At 36.5% G+C, this 20625-nt stretch overlaps 1 protein-coding gene across 1 annotated transcript in view; it reads right to left on the minus strand.

Annotated features, from left to right (window-relative positions):
- The window catches only part of LOC117334667 (transient receptor potential cation channel subfamily M member 3-like), a gene marked incomplete at its 5' end in the record, with an annotated part of 177653 nt that overhangs the window by 81653 nt on the left and 75375 nt on the right, over positions 1-20625 (minus strand). The window contains 3 exon segments of the mRNA XM_033894419.1: positions 7912-8083; positions 14402-14526; positions 16388-16604. Of these exon segments, the coding sequence (XP_033750310.1) occupies positions 7912-8083; positions 14402-14526; positions 16388-16604 (514 nt within the window).

Genomic DNA, 20625 nt, shown 5'->3' on the forward strand with positions numbered 1-20625 from the left:
CATGTTTGATTTGAGAGATTGGTATTATTAGGCATTAGCAGACATTTCCATATCTGTATAACCTGATGTATGTGATAGAGCGCCTGCCAAGCCATGCACCAAAGTCCCAGTCCAATACACTATGTAAACAAAACATCTTGTTGATACAGTATTATTCAATCATCACTGACCGAAAAGGTGTGGTTAATATATCAAAATTAGATGTTAAGCTCCAAGCTACAATAAACACAATGTAAAATTTCTGTCAGGTTTTGTAACTTGAAAAAATCTGTACCATATGAAAAGAATTAAACTTCTGTACCCTATGAAAACAGTGAAAATTCTGTATCATTTGATTTACTTCTTCCAACCAACACAGGTAATCTTGAATAATGATGGCAAATAGCCCTAGATCATTCATTATCAAGTTTGCAAAATCTAGTTTGATATTAAAGATCCACCATATTTATTTTTCCTATTTTTCCTCCAAACCTCCCAAAATTTCAAGATTGTCATTCTTAAGTATTTTATTAATCCCAATCTAATATTAAGCTTTGGTACCTAAAACAAGGTTTCACAGCTTGGAATATGCTCTTGTATGTGACCTACAAACACCACATTATCCTAACAGAGATATAAATGTACTCATATACAAAACTAAGCATTTGTAGATGACATGGCATATTAGATTTACCCTGACTGAAATGAAACATGGTGGATAAAGGAGAATAACTCTGTTTATTGCGGATGAGATATTACTGTAATCTTATTTCCAGCATCTCAACAAGTATTCCCTCGTATACCTTTGGAACTGATCCTAGTCCAAACTGCCATTTATAAGATATTTTACATCTGCATGGCTCTCAATTGGGAACTTTTTTGATAATGCATTCCAGTCACAGAAAGGTAACATACATCCTGAACTGATACCAAACACTGCCTTAATGACATACTGCTGGATTGCCCTAAGGGATGATTTTATACTGTTTATTACTGTTTCAACATTTCCATTTGATAATAAAGTAATTCATCAGTCTGGATGCAAAAACAGGTGAAGTGCCTGAAATTGGACAGCAATCCAGAAAGCCAGGAAAGGATATATACAGCCAAATGTAGGCATTGTATTTTAGTGACACCATCCACTGAGGAAATAATCTCCAGGGAGACAACTTAGTAATGACTAGATTGTAACTGTGTAGGCCTGTATTTGTCTGGGTTACAAATCTAAGGGAATAAATCTCCAAAGGGAGACAACTGAGTAGGAGTACAAATTTTAATATACATCTAACATAAGAAGGTTACAAGCTATAAAGGGAGGTAACTGAGTAGCGAGTACAGATTTTAATATATATCTAACATGAGTAGGCGTCCTTAAATGACCTTAGCTGTTAATAGGACGTAAAACAAAATAAACCAAACCAACCAAGCTATAAAGGGAGATAACTGAGAAGCGAGTACAGATTTTAATATATATCTAACATGAGTAGGTTACAAGCTATAAAGGGAGATAACTGAGTAGCGAGTACAGATTTAAATATATATCTAACATGAGTAGGTAACAAGCTATAAAGGGAGATAACTGAGTAGCGAGTACAGATTTTAATGTGAATCTAACAGGCTACAATCTCTAAAGGGAGCTACTAAGCATTGACTGCGGATTTCAATGTACATCTAGCATGACGAACCTTCATTCTCTAAAGGGAGGTAACAAAGTAATGATTGATGATTTTAATGTGCATCTAGTATGAGTAGGCTACAATTTTTAAAGGGAGATAATTAACCAATGACTGAAACTTTTAATTTCATCTAGTATGACTTGGTTACAATCTTAAAAGGGAGGTGACTGAGAAGTAACAGCAGATTCCAATGTACATCTAACACGACTAGATTACAATATTTAAAGGGAGATAACTGTGCAGTGATGACATATTCCAGATAAATGTAACAAGACTTGGTTTCATTTACAGCTCTGTAGGAAAGCTTTATGGGAAATAAAGGAAAATTCTTCATTAACAAACTTTTTTAAAAATTCTGTTTCCTATGAAATTTTTTTTAAGTTTAAGAATTATTTTCAAATTAAGGACTATGGATGAAACTGGGGTTTGAAAATAATGACATGGGATGGGATGTGTCTGGTCTATCTAACTGGAATGGTGTCAACAATATTTATGTACACAAGGGATTGACAAAAAGGAGTAAAACAAGTAGAATATCAATATACAAGAGTACTGTCATCGGTACAATTAAAGCTCGCCTCACATTGTATATCAATATACAAGAGTACTGTCATCGGTACAAAGCTCATCTCACATTGTATATATCAATATACACGAGTACTGTCATCGGTACAAAGCTCACCTCACATTGCATATATCAATATACACGAGTACTGTCATCGGTACAAAGCTCACCTCACATTGTATATATCAATATAAAACAGTACTCTCATCAGTACAAAGCTCACCTCACATTGTATATCAATATACTGCATATATCGCTTTACATTGTATTACCAATCGAAAGTGTTCTACTTTTAGTTTAAGTCTAAGATATAGAAACGATCAGAGATTTCACTTCCTGGTTGCCAATTAAACAATACGAGTCTTAAATCGGTATGCAACAGGTGAGGGCCATTTTTATCAACTGACTCAAATAGGTGACTTTCCAACGTCACAAAAAAAAACTCATCAACATGAGTATATATATACGTATGTCATTGATTAGTTACGCGGAAAGCATAATAATTTGTGCAGAAAACAGTTCGGGGTTACTGGGTGATAAAGCAGGTCATCATCTATGATTTGTTTCTACGTATCTTAAACAGAAGTCTACAATCATACTAAAGCATCAGTAGTACCAAGACACTACAAACAAATCACTTTGTGGAAACAGTCAAGTGTTGCTCTAGTGTTGCTGTTTTTACCTTACATTCTGTTTTCACTCATAATCGTAATCAAGGAGATATTGACGATTAAAGTTTTCTGTCAACTCATTATTATTGTATTACCTACCAATTTTCAACACATGAAATTGAATTTCTTATGGGTATAAATATATAAGGGTTTCATCATCAAAGGGAGATAATAGTACTACTTCATATTTGTGTGTGTTCATCTCATACAATTTAGCTAAATCTAAATAATTATCTGTCTTTATTTCAGAAACACTTATATCTAAAATCAGCATTCCACAGCCATTGCTAAAACTTCAGTCAAGAAAGACATCTAATACTTGAATACATCTAACACCAACATTTCTTCCACAACAATAACCACACTACAGTTGCCTTGAGGTTCTGTGTCAAAACATAATTGTTACTAATTATAATGGATATAATCAAAGCAGGTGACATTTTAATACAAGATTATTATTTCAAAAATATGACATGGACATAAATAATGGTGATGTGCTTTCATGCATCGGTCATGAATTAAGTTGCATGGGAAATCAAGTAGACAATTATTGCTTTGAAACTTAACTTTCAATTATAAAAACTTTTGATGATGTCTGTTTAAAATTTTAATTAATTCCTAATTGAATTTTTAATTAATTCCTAATTGAATTTTTATATATTCTACATTATAAATCATTCTTGCTACAACAAACATCTCATATATTACTAAGCATATTACAAGTAAGTTCATGAATACATTAAGTAATTCTACTTAACTTTTCTATGTTTTATGTGTCGCCACTGCTGCATGCAAATGACTATGACATTTTAAGCAATGTAAATGTATTTCAAAACCTGAAGCATCAAGAGTCAGGGTCATAGTCAGAGATCCGATTTGTCTTGGACCTTTGGACCCAAATGACCTTGACCTTTAATCCAGTAAGGGGCTGAGATAGCTCAGTTGTTTAGAGTGATGACCACATGGCCTCAGGTGAAGATCCCAGGTGAGTGGTTCAATACTCCCTAGCCGTGGTGATTTGTGTTTCTTGAGAAGCTCAGAAATAGACACTTCAGAAAGCACTTAATCCTAATTGCTACGGAGGCGACAGGACTCCCCTATGTTGTACAGTGAGGAAGTCACTATCAGTGAAAAATACTAAACTTGACACTGACCTGTAACCTTAGATTTTGGTCAGTTGATTCTGTGTTTAGTTCTGACAAACTTTATTTGAGAGTAACATAACAAAATGTTCATCACTAAATAGATATAATAGATATAAAATTTGCCATGAAAGTGACCCAGTGATCTTGCCTTTAAATTAGTTGATTTCTTGTTTAATTCTGACCAACTTTACTTCATAATGTCGTAACAAAATCTTTATCAATGAAATGATACATAATTTGACTTTGATTTTTGAATAAGTGCATGATCTTGACCTTTGGCTCTTTGTTAACTTCTGACCAACATTGCTTCAAAGTGTTATAACGAAATGTTCATCAGTGAAAAGCTACAAAAAGTAACATTGCCCTTTGACCAAGTGACCTAGACCTCTGACCTAATTATCTTTACCTTTGGTCTGTTGATTCCTTGTTTAATTATGAACATCTTTGATTCAACATGCCATGACAAAATGTTTAAAGTTTTAAGAAAGAGATGATTAGACTAGAAAGTATCTGTAACACGCAATGCCTCCACTGCTATGTAAAATTAGTTTCAGTGTTCTATAAAAAGTAACAACCAATTTAATTCTAAATCTATTAAGAAATGAAGAAGCTAGAGTGATGACACTGAATCAGTTGATTTTCCAATTATATATAGCAACTGTAACCTTGGCCTTGACCTTGGAACCCTGAAACACAGGGTGTCAGAGGTATACCCATATTTGACCAGTGTATGAGGTGACATCAGAAACATCTGTAACAGACAGACAAGGTAGGATATACACAAACCATTAAAATAAAAAAAAATTAAATCTAGTGGTTTATTTTTTGTTTTATTTGTGCAAATCAAAGTGTAGAGTTTAAAATTTGCCTTATTTCAAAAGGATTTAATCGCATGGATCGAGTAGCAATACCTGTCAGTTCTGATTATCTTTGACACTTTATACCTAAATTTTCATATTCATGACTGGATTAGTCATCAACACACAAATTTGACAGTTTATACCTGAATATCATTTGCAATTGTTAATATCCAATTATTGCGTTTTGATTAGGGTAAAATGAAAACTTTCATTATGGAATACAAGAAAACAAACAATCAATACAAGGCTGGCCTTTTCCCCCCTGTGTGCCATGTAAGTGATTATAACGGAAATACTTTTTTTTTTTTTCATTACAATCTGGTCACTTACATATTAAACAGATCTTTTGTCTCCACTAGTGTTTACATGGTAAATTGAAAGTCCATACTGGTGAATATGACTTTCAGTTTATCCTATGATTCCTGCTGACTGCTGACTGCCAAGTTGTCTCTGTACTAATTTAGTGTGCAGACACTGAAATAAACAGCCATCGAACAATGCCAATATGGAACTTCCTTCTCTCTATATTTAGAACACAAATTGCACAAAATCATGTCTTAACAGGTTGAATTCTGAGGAACAATGCATGATTGAAAGCAAAACTGCACATGACCATGTGTTGATAAACGGATCACAGACAGAATGTTTTCCCTAACAAATATAACAAGCATACTGGGTTTTGTTAAAGCAATACATGTCCCCTACTGGCCTCCACTAAAACAGTGTAATTGATCTTGACCCAAAAACCCTGAAACTCAAACTTGTCCAAGATACTACGTTCCTTTGTCATTGTGTGAAGTTTGATAAAATAAAACCCTAAAGGAACAAAGCCGAAAGAGCACTGACAAACTGCCAACACGACGGACAGGGAAAAGCCTAGTCCCCTGTTTTTATAGTGTACATCATTATAAAGTAAACAATCTGGTGTACATTCTTGCTGAATTAAGTAGTCTTTTCTAGAAAGCGTTAATTGGTGGAGGAATGATGGCCACCAAATTTACAGTCAAACCTCTCCACTCAGACCACCTGGCTTTAAATGGTTCAGTTCAAAATAATCGTTAAAACTATTTGTTCATTCAGAGATTTGCATTAAATTTAGGCTCACTGACATGTATTTTCATGGCAATGCTCGTGATTTAGACCTTTCCACAATTTTTAATATCAAGCTCGACTTAATAGCCATCAATTTTGGCTGACAACTTTTGCCTTATTTTGATTGGGAAAACTTTGGAAAGAAAAAAAAATATTGAGAAGTTAACAGCAAATATTTGTAATTAAATTTTATGCATCAATATTTAATGTGGTAATACATGAAATCTACAACTTTAAAAAAAAGCTCCAAATTTTTTCCTTGAATTTGACAGAATTAATGAGATTACAAGTAGTTTCAGCTGGAATGCTTCCATGAAAGGCCCTTTACAATTTGTTTGTGCAAATCTAATTCTAAGATATCTGGATGATGCACCTGCAGTCCCTGAAAACTTCTGGCATGGCCCCCAATCGCACAGATCATGATTTCGACTAGGCGAGTAGTCATTATGAATTGAAATAGCAGCGATGATTTGATCCAAAAGACATATATAATTCATATGAAAGACTGATTCCTTTCTTTCCTCTCTTCCTCTCTGTCTGAGGAAGCGTAATGTGGGGAACCTAAATAGGAAGTCTAAGAAAAATCTCAGAAGAACTTTATGAAAAATACATCCATAACATGTCAGAATCCAAGATGGCCACCTGTCAGGCATTCTGTTTTCCCAATCAGACTCCCAATGGAATGGGCACAAGTAAGAACCAAAGGGAACCTTAAGGTGAACTTTGACAAATAGTGATAATAACTAATTTCAATTGTCCAAATCCAAGAAGCTTATAGCGCCTATACTTGGCTTTATCCTGCAACTGCCACTGTATTATCGGAATACACCCACCATATATATTTTTGCTGTATACGACAGTGAAGGAAAACAGATGTATTTTGGAATCTAAGCATGTGCGTCAATTTGATTGACCTACTTCAAAGTGAAACAGCGTTTAAAAGGCGAACATATTTGGATCATTGTTGATACTGTTTCACTTCAAAATGATTATTTTTGATAACTGTTGCAGGATAAAAAGAATACATGGTCAGCGTCTTATCATATAAGCTGTATTTTTGGCTCAGGACAGAAAGACAAAAGCGGCAAGCCTTATGTAGACTACAAGACAAGGACAATTTTCATAAATTGCATTTGTTGAAAAGTTGAATATAGCAACAAATTACCATCCAGCTGAATGTCCTTCAGTTGCTTGCTAACATATTTTGAGACAACACCAAAATCTTGGATCAGAAACACCTTTGCCACTTCGGTCCTTTCAATCAAATCTTTACCCTCGCCAAAATACAGCTTAAATTTGAAGATACTGACCATGTATTCTCTATAAATACAGATCAAACATCTTATTTCAATAGCAACCAACCCATCCATGCAGTCCCAAATATTAATCTCCTTGAACGATTTTATTCAATATCCTCAGCACACTTTTCAAACAACATTAAGTATCAGCTAATCAGAGGCCAATATTAATTCTGTATCCCTAATTCCCCTAAACATCAAATTTAGTTGAAATACTGCAGTATCTAAATTTCAACCAATAAGAGGCCAATATCTGCTTCAGCATGGTTGTCATGACAACAAAAAACAGTGATGTTTGGCATTCCCTTGACTGAAATACATATTCTAAAATAACTTGTTTTGCAACTGTGTGAAAAAAAAAAAAACAGAAAAAAAAAATTCTAAAAACTAATTAAGTCAGTGCAAAAAGTTTTTCTTTGAAAAGGTTGAGCTTTTTGATGAGCATTTCTTACTAACAAAATAAGCTATGTTTATGAAATAAATTTTGACTACACAATTTTTTCAACAGTAATAAGCCATTGCAGACACTGACTTTACTGACACAGTCATATCAGACACATCGACTGGGTTCCACAGTGTGTCGGTAAAGTAAGGCTTCACAGTACTTTTCAAATAAGCTACATACCTATGGATATTTTCTGTTGTGCGATATACTTTTCAAGTCTTTTCCTGAAGATGATCTCCCCGCCATATTTGCCCACGGTTCCGTTGTCGACAAGGAGGAAGTAGGAATGGTTACTGTTCAAAACTGCGTAGTTAGTTTTAGGTGATGACACACAGTGGTATGGTACTACTTTCTGAAACACAATGATTCCAACTTAACAATAACCTATAACAATACAACTTACTCCAACCTGAAGTACCAATTTCCCTAGGACCCATTTGGTTAGAACACCGGACACATAACTTAAGGTGAAGATCTCAGGTGCATGGTTTGATGCCCCCTACCGGTGTCAATTTGTGTTTCTTGTTAAGCTGAGAAACGGGCCGGTCTCTGTTGTCATGTACATGTAATTTACTCAAAATTTGTTTTCGTAATTTACTCATATGCAAGTGTGGCAAAATCAATTTGAGTTTGTTGAATGATTAAGCACTTTAGTTTCATAAGAAAATTTTACACATTCAATATATTTTCTTTTCCACAGAGATCAATCATTTCAAATTCTATTAAAATTCTTTCCTTATCAACTGAAGAGCTTTATTTTCAATCTTAATTCATTTGGCTGAGCTCTGCCAGCCTTATTTCTCCCACTCCAGCCACATTTCATCTATACGAGACTTCTTCACTGATAGATCTTTTACTCCGAGTTAAAAAATTCCTTTTTATCAACCTTTACCAAAAGAGTAGACTTTGATTTTAATTCTGATTCATTAACAATGTAGAGCAAGAACTAGTAAGTATATATCTTGTGAGATGTAGGACTGCTGGAGTTTAAATTTGAACATCAACAGCTAAGGTCATACTTTGGTTTGTTTTTGTTTAACGTCCTATTAACAGCCAGGCTCATTTAAGGACGTGCCAGGATTTGGAGGTGGAGGAAAGCCGGAGTACCCGGAGAAAAACCACTGGCCTATGGTCAGTACCTGGCAACTGCCCCACATAGGTTTCGACTTACAACCCAGAGGTGGAGGGCTAGTGAAAAAGTGTCGGGACACCTTAACTACTCGGCCATCGCGGCCCCAGCTAAGCTCATACAAAAACAGTTTAAATTGTAGAATTTGCCATCGTTTGGAGAAGGCTGTGGTTTTCAGGGTTTTTTTTTTGTCCTGTCAACAGTGGGTAAGACTGGAATTTTTTATGCTTCTCTCAATGTGAAATTTGCAAAATACTAACTATACACATCAACAGATATACATTCATTTGATATAATGTGAATCAGACATTCATTCATCTATTTTCCATGACATGGGTATACAAGCATTCAATCCGTATGCTACAAAATAGAACACAAATAGCAAAACTTCCATCCCCTTGCACTCCAACTATACAACACAAATAGCAAAACTTCCATCCAGCTCAACTCCAACTATACAACACAAATAGCCAAACTTCCATCCAGCTCCACTCCAACTATTCAACACAAATAGCAAAACTTCCATCCCCTTCCACTCCAACTATACAACACAAATAGCAAAATTTCCATCCAGCTCCACTCAAACTATACAACGCAAATAGCAAAACCTTCATCCCCTTCCACTCAAACTTTACATCACAAATAGCAAAACTTCCATCCCCTTCCACTCCAACTATACAACACAAATAGCAAAACTTCCATTCCAACTATACAACACAAATAGCAAAACTTCCATCCCCTTCCACTCCAACTATACAACACAAATAGCAAAATTTCCATCCAGCAACACTCCAACTATACAACACAAATAGCAAAACCTCCATCCCCTTCCACTCCAACTATACAACACAAATAGCAAAACTTCCATCCCCTTCCACTCCAACTATACAACACAAATAGCAAAACTTCCATTCCAACTATACAACACAAATAGCAAAACTTCCATCCCCTTCTACTCCAACTATACAACACAAATAGCAAAACCTCCATCCCCTTTCACTCCAACTATACAACACAAATAGCAAAACTTCCATCTCCTTCCACTCCAACTATACAACACAAATAGCAAAACTTCCATCCCCTTCTACTCCAACTATACAACACAAATAGCAAAACCTCCATCCCCTTTCACTCCAACTATACAACACAAATAACAAAACGTCCATCTCCTTCCACTCCAACTATACAACACAAATAGCCAAACCTCCATCCCCTTCCACTCCAACTATACAACACAAATAACAAAACTTTCATCCCCTTCCACTCCAACTATACAACACAAATAGCAAAACTTCCATCCAGCTCCATTAAAACTATACAACACAAATAGCAAAACTTCCATTCCAACTATACAACACAAATAGCAAAACTTCCATCCCCTTCTACTCCAACTATACAACACAAATAGCAAAACTTCCATCCAGCTCAACTCCAACTATACAACACAAATAGCAAACTTCCATCCCTTCCACTCCAACTATACTACACAAATAGCAAAACCTCCATCCAGCTCCACTACAACTATACAACAACAAGAGGCCCAATGGGCCTGTATCGCTCACCTGGCTCTACAGCAACTTTGAAGTTGATTGAGGTCATTTCTAAAGATACTATGTTGATTACCTCTTTATTCAAATATCATTGTAAGCTAGTTTTATTCATATTAAAAATTTTCTAGTCCTTCATTCCAGCATTCTATTGGCCTAATATCAGGTCTTGGAGGCTCTTGGCTATCGCAGAATTATTATTTACAGATTTAAGCCGATTTCAACCCTGTTACCTTGAATGTAGGTCAAGGTCATTTATTTGAACAAAATTGGTAGCCCTTCACCCCAGCATGCTACAGGCCCAATATCAAGTCCTTGGGCCTCTTGGTTATTGAGAAGAAGTCGTTTGAAGATTATAGCCTATTTGAACCATGTGACCTTGAATGAAGGTCAAGGTCATTTATTTGAACAAACTTTGTAGCCCTTCACCCCAGCATGCTACAGGCCCAATATCAGGTCCCTGGGCCTCTTGGTTATTTAGAAGAAGTTGTTTGAAGATTATAGCCTATTCGACCCATGTGACCTTGAATGAAGGTCAATGTCATTTATTTGAACAAACTTTGTAGCCCTTCACCCCAGCATGCTACAGGCCCAATATCAAGTCCCTGGGCCTCTTGGTTATTTAGAAGAAGTCGTTTGAAGATTATAGCCTATTTGACCCATGTGACCTTGAATGAAGGTCAATGTCATTTATTTGAACAAACTTTGTAGCCCTTCACCCCAGCATGCTACAGGCCCAATATCAATTCCCTGGGCCTCTTGGTTATTGAGAAGAAGTTGTTTGAAGATTATAGCCTATTTGACCCATGTGACCTTGAATGAAGGCCAATGTCATTTATTTGAACAAACTTTGTAGCCCTTCACCCCAGCATGCTACAGGCCCAATGTCAAGTCCCTGGGCCTCTTGGTTATTGAGAAGAAGTCGTTTGAAGATTATAGCCTATTTGACCCATGTGACTTTGAATGAAGGCCAAGGTCATTTATTTGAACAAACTTTGTAGCCCTTCACCCCAGCATACTACATGCCCAATATCAAGTCCCTGGGCCTTTTGGTTATTAATTTGAGAAGAAGTTGTTTGAATGAAAAAGTTGACGCCGGACGGCCGGACGGCCGGACAGACGGACGGACGGACGACGGACGCCGCACCACGGCATAAGCTCACTTGCCCTTTGGGCAGGTGAGCTAAAAATAGCAAAACCTCCATCTCCTTCCACTCCAACTATACAACACAAATAGCAAAACCTCCATCCAGCTCCACTCCAACTATACAACACAAATAGCAAAACTTCCATCCCCTTCCACTCCAACTATACAACACAAATAGCAAAACTTCTATCCAGCTCCACTCCAACTATACAACACAAATAGCAAAACTTCCATCCCCTTCCACTCCAACTATATAACACAAATAGCAAAACTTCCATCCAGCTCCACTCCAACTATACAACACAAATAGCAAAACTTCCATCCAGCTCCACTACAACTATACAACACAAATAGCAAAACTTCCATCCAGCTCTACTCCAACTATACAACACAAATAGCAAAACTTCCATCCAGCTCCAATCCAACTATACAACACAAATAGCAAAACTTCCATCCAGCTCCACTCCAACTATACAACACAAATAGCAAAACTCCCATCCAGCTCCATTCAAACTATACAACACATATAGCAAAACTTTTTTCCCCTTCCACTACAACTATACAACACAAATAGCAAAACCTCCATCCCCTTCTACTCCAACTATACAACACAAATAGCAAAACATCCATCTCCTTCCACTCCAACTATACAACACAAATAGCAAAACTTCCATCCAGCTCAACTCCAACTATACAACACAAATAGCAAAACCTCCATCCCCTTTCACTCCAACTTTACAACACAAATAGCAAAACTTCCATCCCCTTCCACACCAACTATACAACACAAATAGCAAAACTTCCATCTCCTTCCATTCCAACTATACAACACAAATACCAAAACTTCCATCCCCTTCAACTCCAACTATACAACACAAATACCAAAACTTCCACCCCCTTCCACTACAACTATACAACACAAATATCAAAATCTCCATCCCCTTCCACTCCAACTATACAACACAAATAGCTAAACTTCCATCCAGCTCCACTACAACTATACAACACAAATAGCCAAACCTTCATCCAGCTCCACTCCAACTATACAACACAAATAGCAAAACTTCCATCCCCTTCCACTCCAACTATACAACACAAATAGCAAAACTTCTATCCAGCTCCACTCCAACTATACAACACAAATAGCAAAACTTCCATCCCCTTCCACTCCAACTATACAACACAAATAGCAAAACTTCCATCCAGCTCCACTCCAACTATACAACACAAATAGCAAAACTTCCATCCAGCTCCACTACAACTATACAACACAAATAGCAAAACTTCCATCCAGCTCTACTCCAACTATACAACACAAATAGCAAAACTTCCATCCAGCTCCAATCCAACTATACAACACAAATAGCAAAACTTCCATCCAGCTCCACTCCAACTATACAACACAAATAGCAAAACTTCCATCCAGCTCCATTCAAACTATACAACACAAATAGCAAAACTTTTTTCCCCTTCCACTACAACTATACAACACAAATAGCAAAACCTCCATCCCCTTCTACTCCAACTATACAACACAAATAGCAAAACTTTTTTCCCCTTCCACTACAACTATACAACACAAATAGCAAAACCTCCATCCCCTTCCACTCCAACTATACAACACAAATAGCAAAACATCCATCTCCTTCCACTACAACTATACAACACAAATAGCAAAACTTCCATCCAGCTCAACTCCAACTATACAACACAAATAGCAAAACCTCCATCCCCTTTCACTCCAACTTTACAACACAAATAGCAAAACTTCCATCCCCTTCCACACCAACTATACAACACAAATAGCAAAACTTCCATCTCCTTCCACTCCAACTATACAACACAAATAGCAAAACTTCCATCTCCTTCCATTCCAACTATACAACACAAATAGCAAAACTTCCATCCCCTTCAACTCCAACTATACAACACAAATACCAAAACTTCCATCCCCTTCAACTCCAACCATACAACACAAATAGCAAAACCTCCATCCCCTTCCACTCCAACTATACAACACAAATAGCAAAACTTCCATCCAGCTCCACTACAACTATACAACACAAATAGCCAAACCTTCATCTAGCTCCACTCCAACTATACAACACAAATAGCAAAACTTCCATCCCCTTCCACTCCAACTATACAACACAAAGAGTAAAACCTCAATCCCTTCCTCCCACTCCAACTATACAACACAACAAAACCCCTGACTCACTACTACACAAATAGCAAAACCCTATCCCTCCAGCTCCACTATAACAATATGACACAAAATAAGACACAAATAGCAAAACCTATATCCAAATTAAATCCTATGCAGTACAGAAAGTGTTCTAACTCTGTCATACAAAGAAGTTCAGCAAAAATGTATCTGAACTTTGTAATAAACAATACAGAATGAGCCTGCCTATCATACAATCAGTCTAGATTTCCTAGTGTTCTATCTACCCAACAAGAGACTATTTGGTCAGTAAGTACAGCAGTCAATCGGTCTGAGTGTCTGTTTCCGGACATCAAATATAATCAATGATAGGTCTTGATTGTTCACACAAACAGCATCACTTCAAACTGTGGATACAAGTGTCCACCACTTAGGAAATGATCTGTATAGTGAGTTAGAGCATATGAACCATCAATCCTGATTTTCTGTCTAAAGGTCCCAATATTTGGCAACAGTACAGTCAATAATAAAACAATCTCTAACCAACATCTTTGTCACAGTGTTTGGACATTTCACTGGTGACATACTATGAAAGTCTGTTTTTGTCACATGAATGAGCATCACGATACTATGACACCCTTGTGTTAACACATCTGAGTGTTTGAGCAATAGAAACAACTTACATCTTTGCCAATGAGGTCCTCCTTGTTTTCTACGATGCCCCAGGGTGCTATCCCGATGGCCACGACTTTATTTTTTAACTTTGTTGTCCTGTCACTTATTGTGTCTCCAACATGTCTTGTTACACCTACAACACAGAGCAAATTGAGGAATTGTTTTATCTGAATGCATACAACATTAAACATTTAAAAGAATGTCAATTTGATACACATACCATAGATGGTGAGATAGGCAAAAAAATGTAACCAAGCAATCAATCATTAAAACTGTATACATCAATCACACCACATCTTTCCTTCACCACCAAATGGTGCTTTTATCACAAGAATTTCGATTTATTTGTTTAAAAAATCACACATTTCTGATTATTTCAGCATACCTAACACATGACGCTCCTAAGTAACCACCTTAACTAATTCCATGGGATCCTACTTTTTTCTTGTGTGATATTTCACGATAAACCTTGTCGCTAAACATCTTGTACTTCAAGATTTGTTTTTTAATTCAATAGCCGATATACTGGGTTAGCTTTTAGCCAAAAATAGAATTTGTATTTGCTCCAAAAATTGATTTTCAAATCTCCTCACTTAACATGCCTATTGATTAAGGGTGAGACAGCCTGATCAGTGAGTCTAATTCTCCACATCAGACCCTAATCTTAGAGTAGGAATCAATCACAGCAGGCTCCGGATAAGTTTAATCATCTCGGTCCCTTCTGTGTGAGATGCATGCATGTTGTGTGCAAGTGCTTTGGGAGACTGATATATTTGTGATATTTGTAAAAGCACGAATCGGACGTCGACTTTATAGTGCTATCTCACTGAAGTATACTGCTGAAGACTACCAGCAGGACACCCAACCCAATAACATACATGTCAACCTCTGAAACCTCCAATGAGGGAGATCTTCCTCATTCCACATCCAAAATGAGGGAGAAAGTGCGTGAAAAAAATCGCGACATTTTTGTTTGTTACATTAGGTGATGTTCCTCATGGGACTTGCGCAGGTGTAAATTACTTGTTGACAAGTAAATGTAATAATTTTCACCGAAATCAAACAGTATAGAAATTTCAACCAATCAGAAACCTCCATTTGTTACCATGGCAACAGACGGTTTCATAAGTGGTACCATTGTGTTTGGCTTCCCTAAATACCACTATGTACCAATTTTCACCGAAATTGAACAATATCGAAATTTCAACCAATCAGAAACCTCCATTTGTTACCATGGCAACAGACGGTTTCGTAAGTGGTACCATTGTGTTTGGCTTCCCTAAATACCACTATGTACCAATTTTCACCGAAATCCTCCAACTCTTGTCAATAATTTGGCGCAAAAGAAAAAAAACGGACAGACGGACAGACAGACGGACGGACGGACAGACGGACAACCTGATTACTATAGGGCACCCCATCTTCGATGCGGGGCCCTAATAAGATAATGAAGATGAGGATCATTTTATTCTAGTATACAAAAGTTTTCATGATTTAAGAAAAAAAATACATCAAACCATTTTACTGGCGCAAATCGTCAATGTATAAACTTATCCAATTCCTGTGTGTCAATAATATTAATAATGGCAAAATTTGCAAGTTAACATAGTGTAATTAGCATACTACAGACATGTCACTTGTATTTTATAATTTTTGTGTGGTTCAGTACGTATTAGTCAGAATTAATTCGGCTATGTTCTACGCCATTTTGTATGCATGAATTGTTATATATATGTATATATCTTCGAATGCTAAATGCTATGTAGCATTTGGAAATAAATTGAATTGAATTGACCATTGAACAATTTATAATGCACATACTTAAACACAATCACTGAAATCAAAATGTCATTGTCCACTAGTGCACTCAGGGCTTTGGTTATTATTGACATTGCTGATATGTAACATTTGTAGGCTAAATTTATTGATGACACTGCTAGTGGACACCTCAGTTGTACAAACACATGTTTACTACCAATATATGCCAGCCTTACCTGTGTTAGTACCCCCAGTTATGATCCATGCCCCTGTGGTTTTAGCTGCCTTCAGTAGTCCCTTCCTAAACACTCGCTTCAGTTTTGGCTGGAGATCAAAGTTGAGAATACCACCATGTACTGTGATGAGAAGTTTAGGAAAGTCGAGGGCCCAGTGTTTCTGTAGTAACTGTAGGACCTGCTCTGGCTTGGTGTCAAAGCTGCTCAACCGTACATACTGTAAAAGTTACAAGGTCACTATATATACTTATAATATAAAGTTGTTATTTTTTCAAATGTTCTTGGATTTACAAAATGATTTAAGCAAAATCTATATGTATTTTTAGCAGAAATTAAAGGAACATTCCTTCATTAGAATAAAGTGTATGCCGCCAAAATAAAACTTAATGGGAAATATGTATTTTTCCCAAATAGCAAAGTGATTCAAGTATCAAATCATAATAATTCTCAATTTTACCCGAAGTACAATTAATTACCGCAGAGACAGATGGTATTTGCGTACAAAACGTCATTTTTCTGTACATTTTTGCGTTACTTTCATTACTGGTAGGCACAAAAACTCACATAATCATCATTCGAGCATAGATTATATCAATATATATTTTGCACGTTTCTGTTGTCCGAACGAAGGAATGCCCCTTTAAGACAGGGACCATGATATTCTCATTAATACAGAGGGACTTATATGAGTGGACAGAAAACTTTCACAAATTTATTTCTATGTACGACAAAAAAAATTCAACAGCCTCGGACAATATGCTTTTTTTTTCTTTTTTTTTTCTCTGTGGCATATCACATATTTATTGTGGCATCATCCATTATTATGATGCAACAATAGTGTTATTAAACAAGTGCCTTACAATGCTCATGACATATATAGCTTTATGATAGGGTAAGACAGGCCAGTTAACTGTTCGATGTAATTCTTACATTTTTAATTCTACCCTCAACAAGAGATCCCAGAGGGATCTTGGCGCCCACAATTGAATGATCTTCATAGGTTCCATGTCAGATTGATCTTTTCTCTACTTTTCCCTTCTTCTAAGTCTTACTTATCTGTGTAAATTCAGAAACAGCCCTCTATAGCTAGTACTTTTCAAACAAGGGGAAGCTATATATAAAATTTAAGATTTAGCGATAATGGCTGTCTGTCGACCATGTTGTTTTTGGATTGGTCCCAATATGCAAAACTAGGCACTGAGGGGAACATACATATGAAATTTGAGAAAGATCCCTTGAGTGCTTTCTGAGAAATAGCGATAACAAACTTCAATTGTCAAAATCAAAGATGGCTGCCTGTCGGCCATGTTGTTTTCTGATTAGTTTCAAAATGCAATATGCATAACTAGGCACCAAAGGGAACCTGCATATGAAATTTGAGAAAGATCCCTTCATTACTTTCTGAGAAATAGCGATAACAAACTTCAATTGTCCAAATCCAAGATGGCTGCCTGTCGGCCAGGTTGTTTTCCGATTGGTCTCAAAATGCAATATGCGTAACTAGGCAACAAGAGGAACCTACGTATGAAATTTGAGAAAGATCCCTTCATCACTTTCTGAGAAATAGCGATAACAAACCTAATTGTCAAAATCCAAGATGGCTGCCTGTCGGCCATGTTGTTTTCCGATTGGTCTCAAAATGCAATATGCATAACAAGGCACCAAGAGGAACCTACATATGAAATTTGAGAAAGATCCCTTCAGCACTTTCTGAGAAATAGAGATAACAAACTTCAATTGTCAAAATCCAAGATGGCTGCCTGTCGGCCATGTTGTTTTCCGATTGGTCTCAAAATGCAATATGCATAACTAGGCACCAAGTGGAACCTAAATATGAAATTTGAGAGATCCCTTCAGTACTTTCTGAGAAATAGCGATAACAAACTTCAATTGTCAAAATCCAAGATGGCTGCCTGTCGGCCATGTTGTTTTCTGATTTGTCTCAAAATGCAATATGCATAACTAAGCACCAAGAGGAACCTACATATGAAATTTGAGAAAGATCCCTTCATTACTTTCTGAAAAATAGCAATAACAAACTTCAATTGTCAAAATCAAAGATGGCTGCCTGTCGGCCATGTTGTTTTCTGATTTGTCTCAAAATGCAATATGCATAACAAGGCACAAAGGGGAACCTACATATGAAATTTGAGAAAGATCTCTTCAGTACTTTCTGAGAAATAGCGATAACAAACTTCAATTGTCAAAATCCAAGATGGCTGCCTGTCGGCCATGTTGTTTTCCGATTGGTCTCAAAATGCAATATGCATAACTAGGCACCAAGGGGAACCTACATATGAAATTTGAGAAAGATCCCTTCAGTACTTTCTGAGGATTAGCGATAACAAGAATTGTTTACGGACGGACGGAGGGACGGACGGACGGACGGAGGGACGGACGGACGGACGGACGGAGGGACGGACGGACGGACGGACGGACCACGGACCACGGACGCAGGGCGATTTGAATAGCCCACCATCTGATGATGGTGGGCTAAAAATAGCTAGAAACTGAACCCCTTGAAGATAACGACCTATACAATGTTATCCAATAAAGCATTGAGAAGCTGTGATGGAAGTACAGTAACATTTATTTAAAGCATTAAGCTTGAACATAAGATTCTAAAGTACATTTTGCTGTAAATTAATTGATGATGTCTGCAATCTTTTCAAGACTCAAACAATGACAGGCTGGTATTAATTCTGAAAAATGTTTGAAAATAAATTAAGAGTTAAAAAAAAAAATGCTGCATTAAGACACAAGGATTAAATTTAATTTTAAGTCGACAGAAAAATACAATGGGAGCAGAACGAAACATTAAAGCCTAGCTTGAGAACAATTAAAGCAATGCAACTGGAAAGGTTGATATAAATCATGATCCACTACAACAGGCACCAGCAGATTTACAGTTAGTATGGTACATCAACCTTTAAACATGGCATACTGAACCATTTAAACAACAACCTTAACCATTGTGAGTAACTTATGTTCCCATCCACTACAGACTTAAGTGCCAAAACGAACCAAGGGCTATAACTCTGTAAAAAGTTGTGAAAGAAATGCAATATCAGTAACCAATGCCATGCTATCACAAGAGGTAACTGCATACAAAATCAGTCAACTGTAGTAGACAGTTACACAGTGATGGTGTAGAAAAGAGCATATAGCAATATAGTACTATATATGATAGGAAACAAGACCTTATTACAGTAAGAAATGCCCTAGTGTCTTCCTAGGCCAGGTAGTAACATACATTACACATGGGAAACAAAGGGTATTAACTCTTTAAAAATATGAAAAATACATAATTTCAATACATGACATTCTACCATCCTAGATCAGGTACTCAGATTCACAACTTGACAAATGTAGGTTAAGCAAGTAGTCATGGTTTCCCAGAACTTACAGCTATTTAATTTAATATTAATCCAAGAAAGAGTAATATTGCTAACAGCCTAGCATATATAAATGAAAGCCAAGGACAGCTTGTGAGGTAGCGGTATATTGGTGTAATGGACCGTCTATAAACTGATATCAATGTGATATGACTGTCGTTATCAATTTCAGGTGTCAATACTACACTGTTGTAGCATACATTCCGTTAGTCGGCAATCAGACTGACTGACAGCTAACATGCTGGATAAGCTGATCAGCCTCCCTATTACCAAAATACACAGACGATAAGCTTCTCTGTCTAATTGGGTAGGCTTGTGACAGTGCCCCAGCTTTATTACAACCAATATTGAAATCACTACTAGCTGAGCGAATTACGATCAGGCTTTTATAGCACATATAGAAAATTTGTGTCGCATATCGCTTTTGTTGGAAAGTAACCATAGCATAATGAGGTAATGATGTTATAGAATGTTGCACAGAATTTTATTTCATTTATAATGACCATAGGTACCGATAAACTATATAGCTCAATAACAGAGACAGAAAAAAAACCAATTTGAAATTAATTTCCATTGTAGAAGATTTTCTCGTAGTATACAACAACTCTATCAATATCAGTTAACACTCAACACTTGCAAGGTCACCTTAATTAAGACTTACATTAATTCTCATTCTTGTCAACAAATCTAAACAGTTAAATATTCTTTTTCATTAACCAGCTTTTAAATTACTTTTATCAACTAGAAAGCAAAGTTTTACTTCGACAACCAGATAGCCTCTTCACTCTATGAAGTTAAGTAAGTCTGTTAACTAGAATTAATTCTGGACAAACTTGATTCAAA

Source organism: Pecten maximus, chromosome 9 (assembly GCF_902652985.1).
Source record: "Pecten maximus chromosome 9, xPecMax1.1, whole genome shotgun sequence".
NCBI lineage: Eukaryota > Metazoa > Mollusca > Bivalvia > Pectinida > Pectinidae > Pecten > Pecten maximus.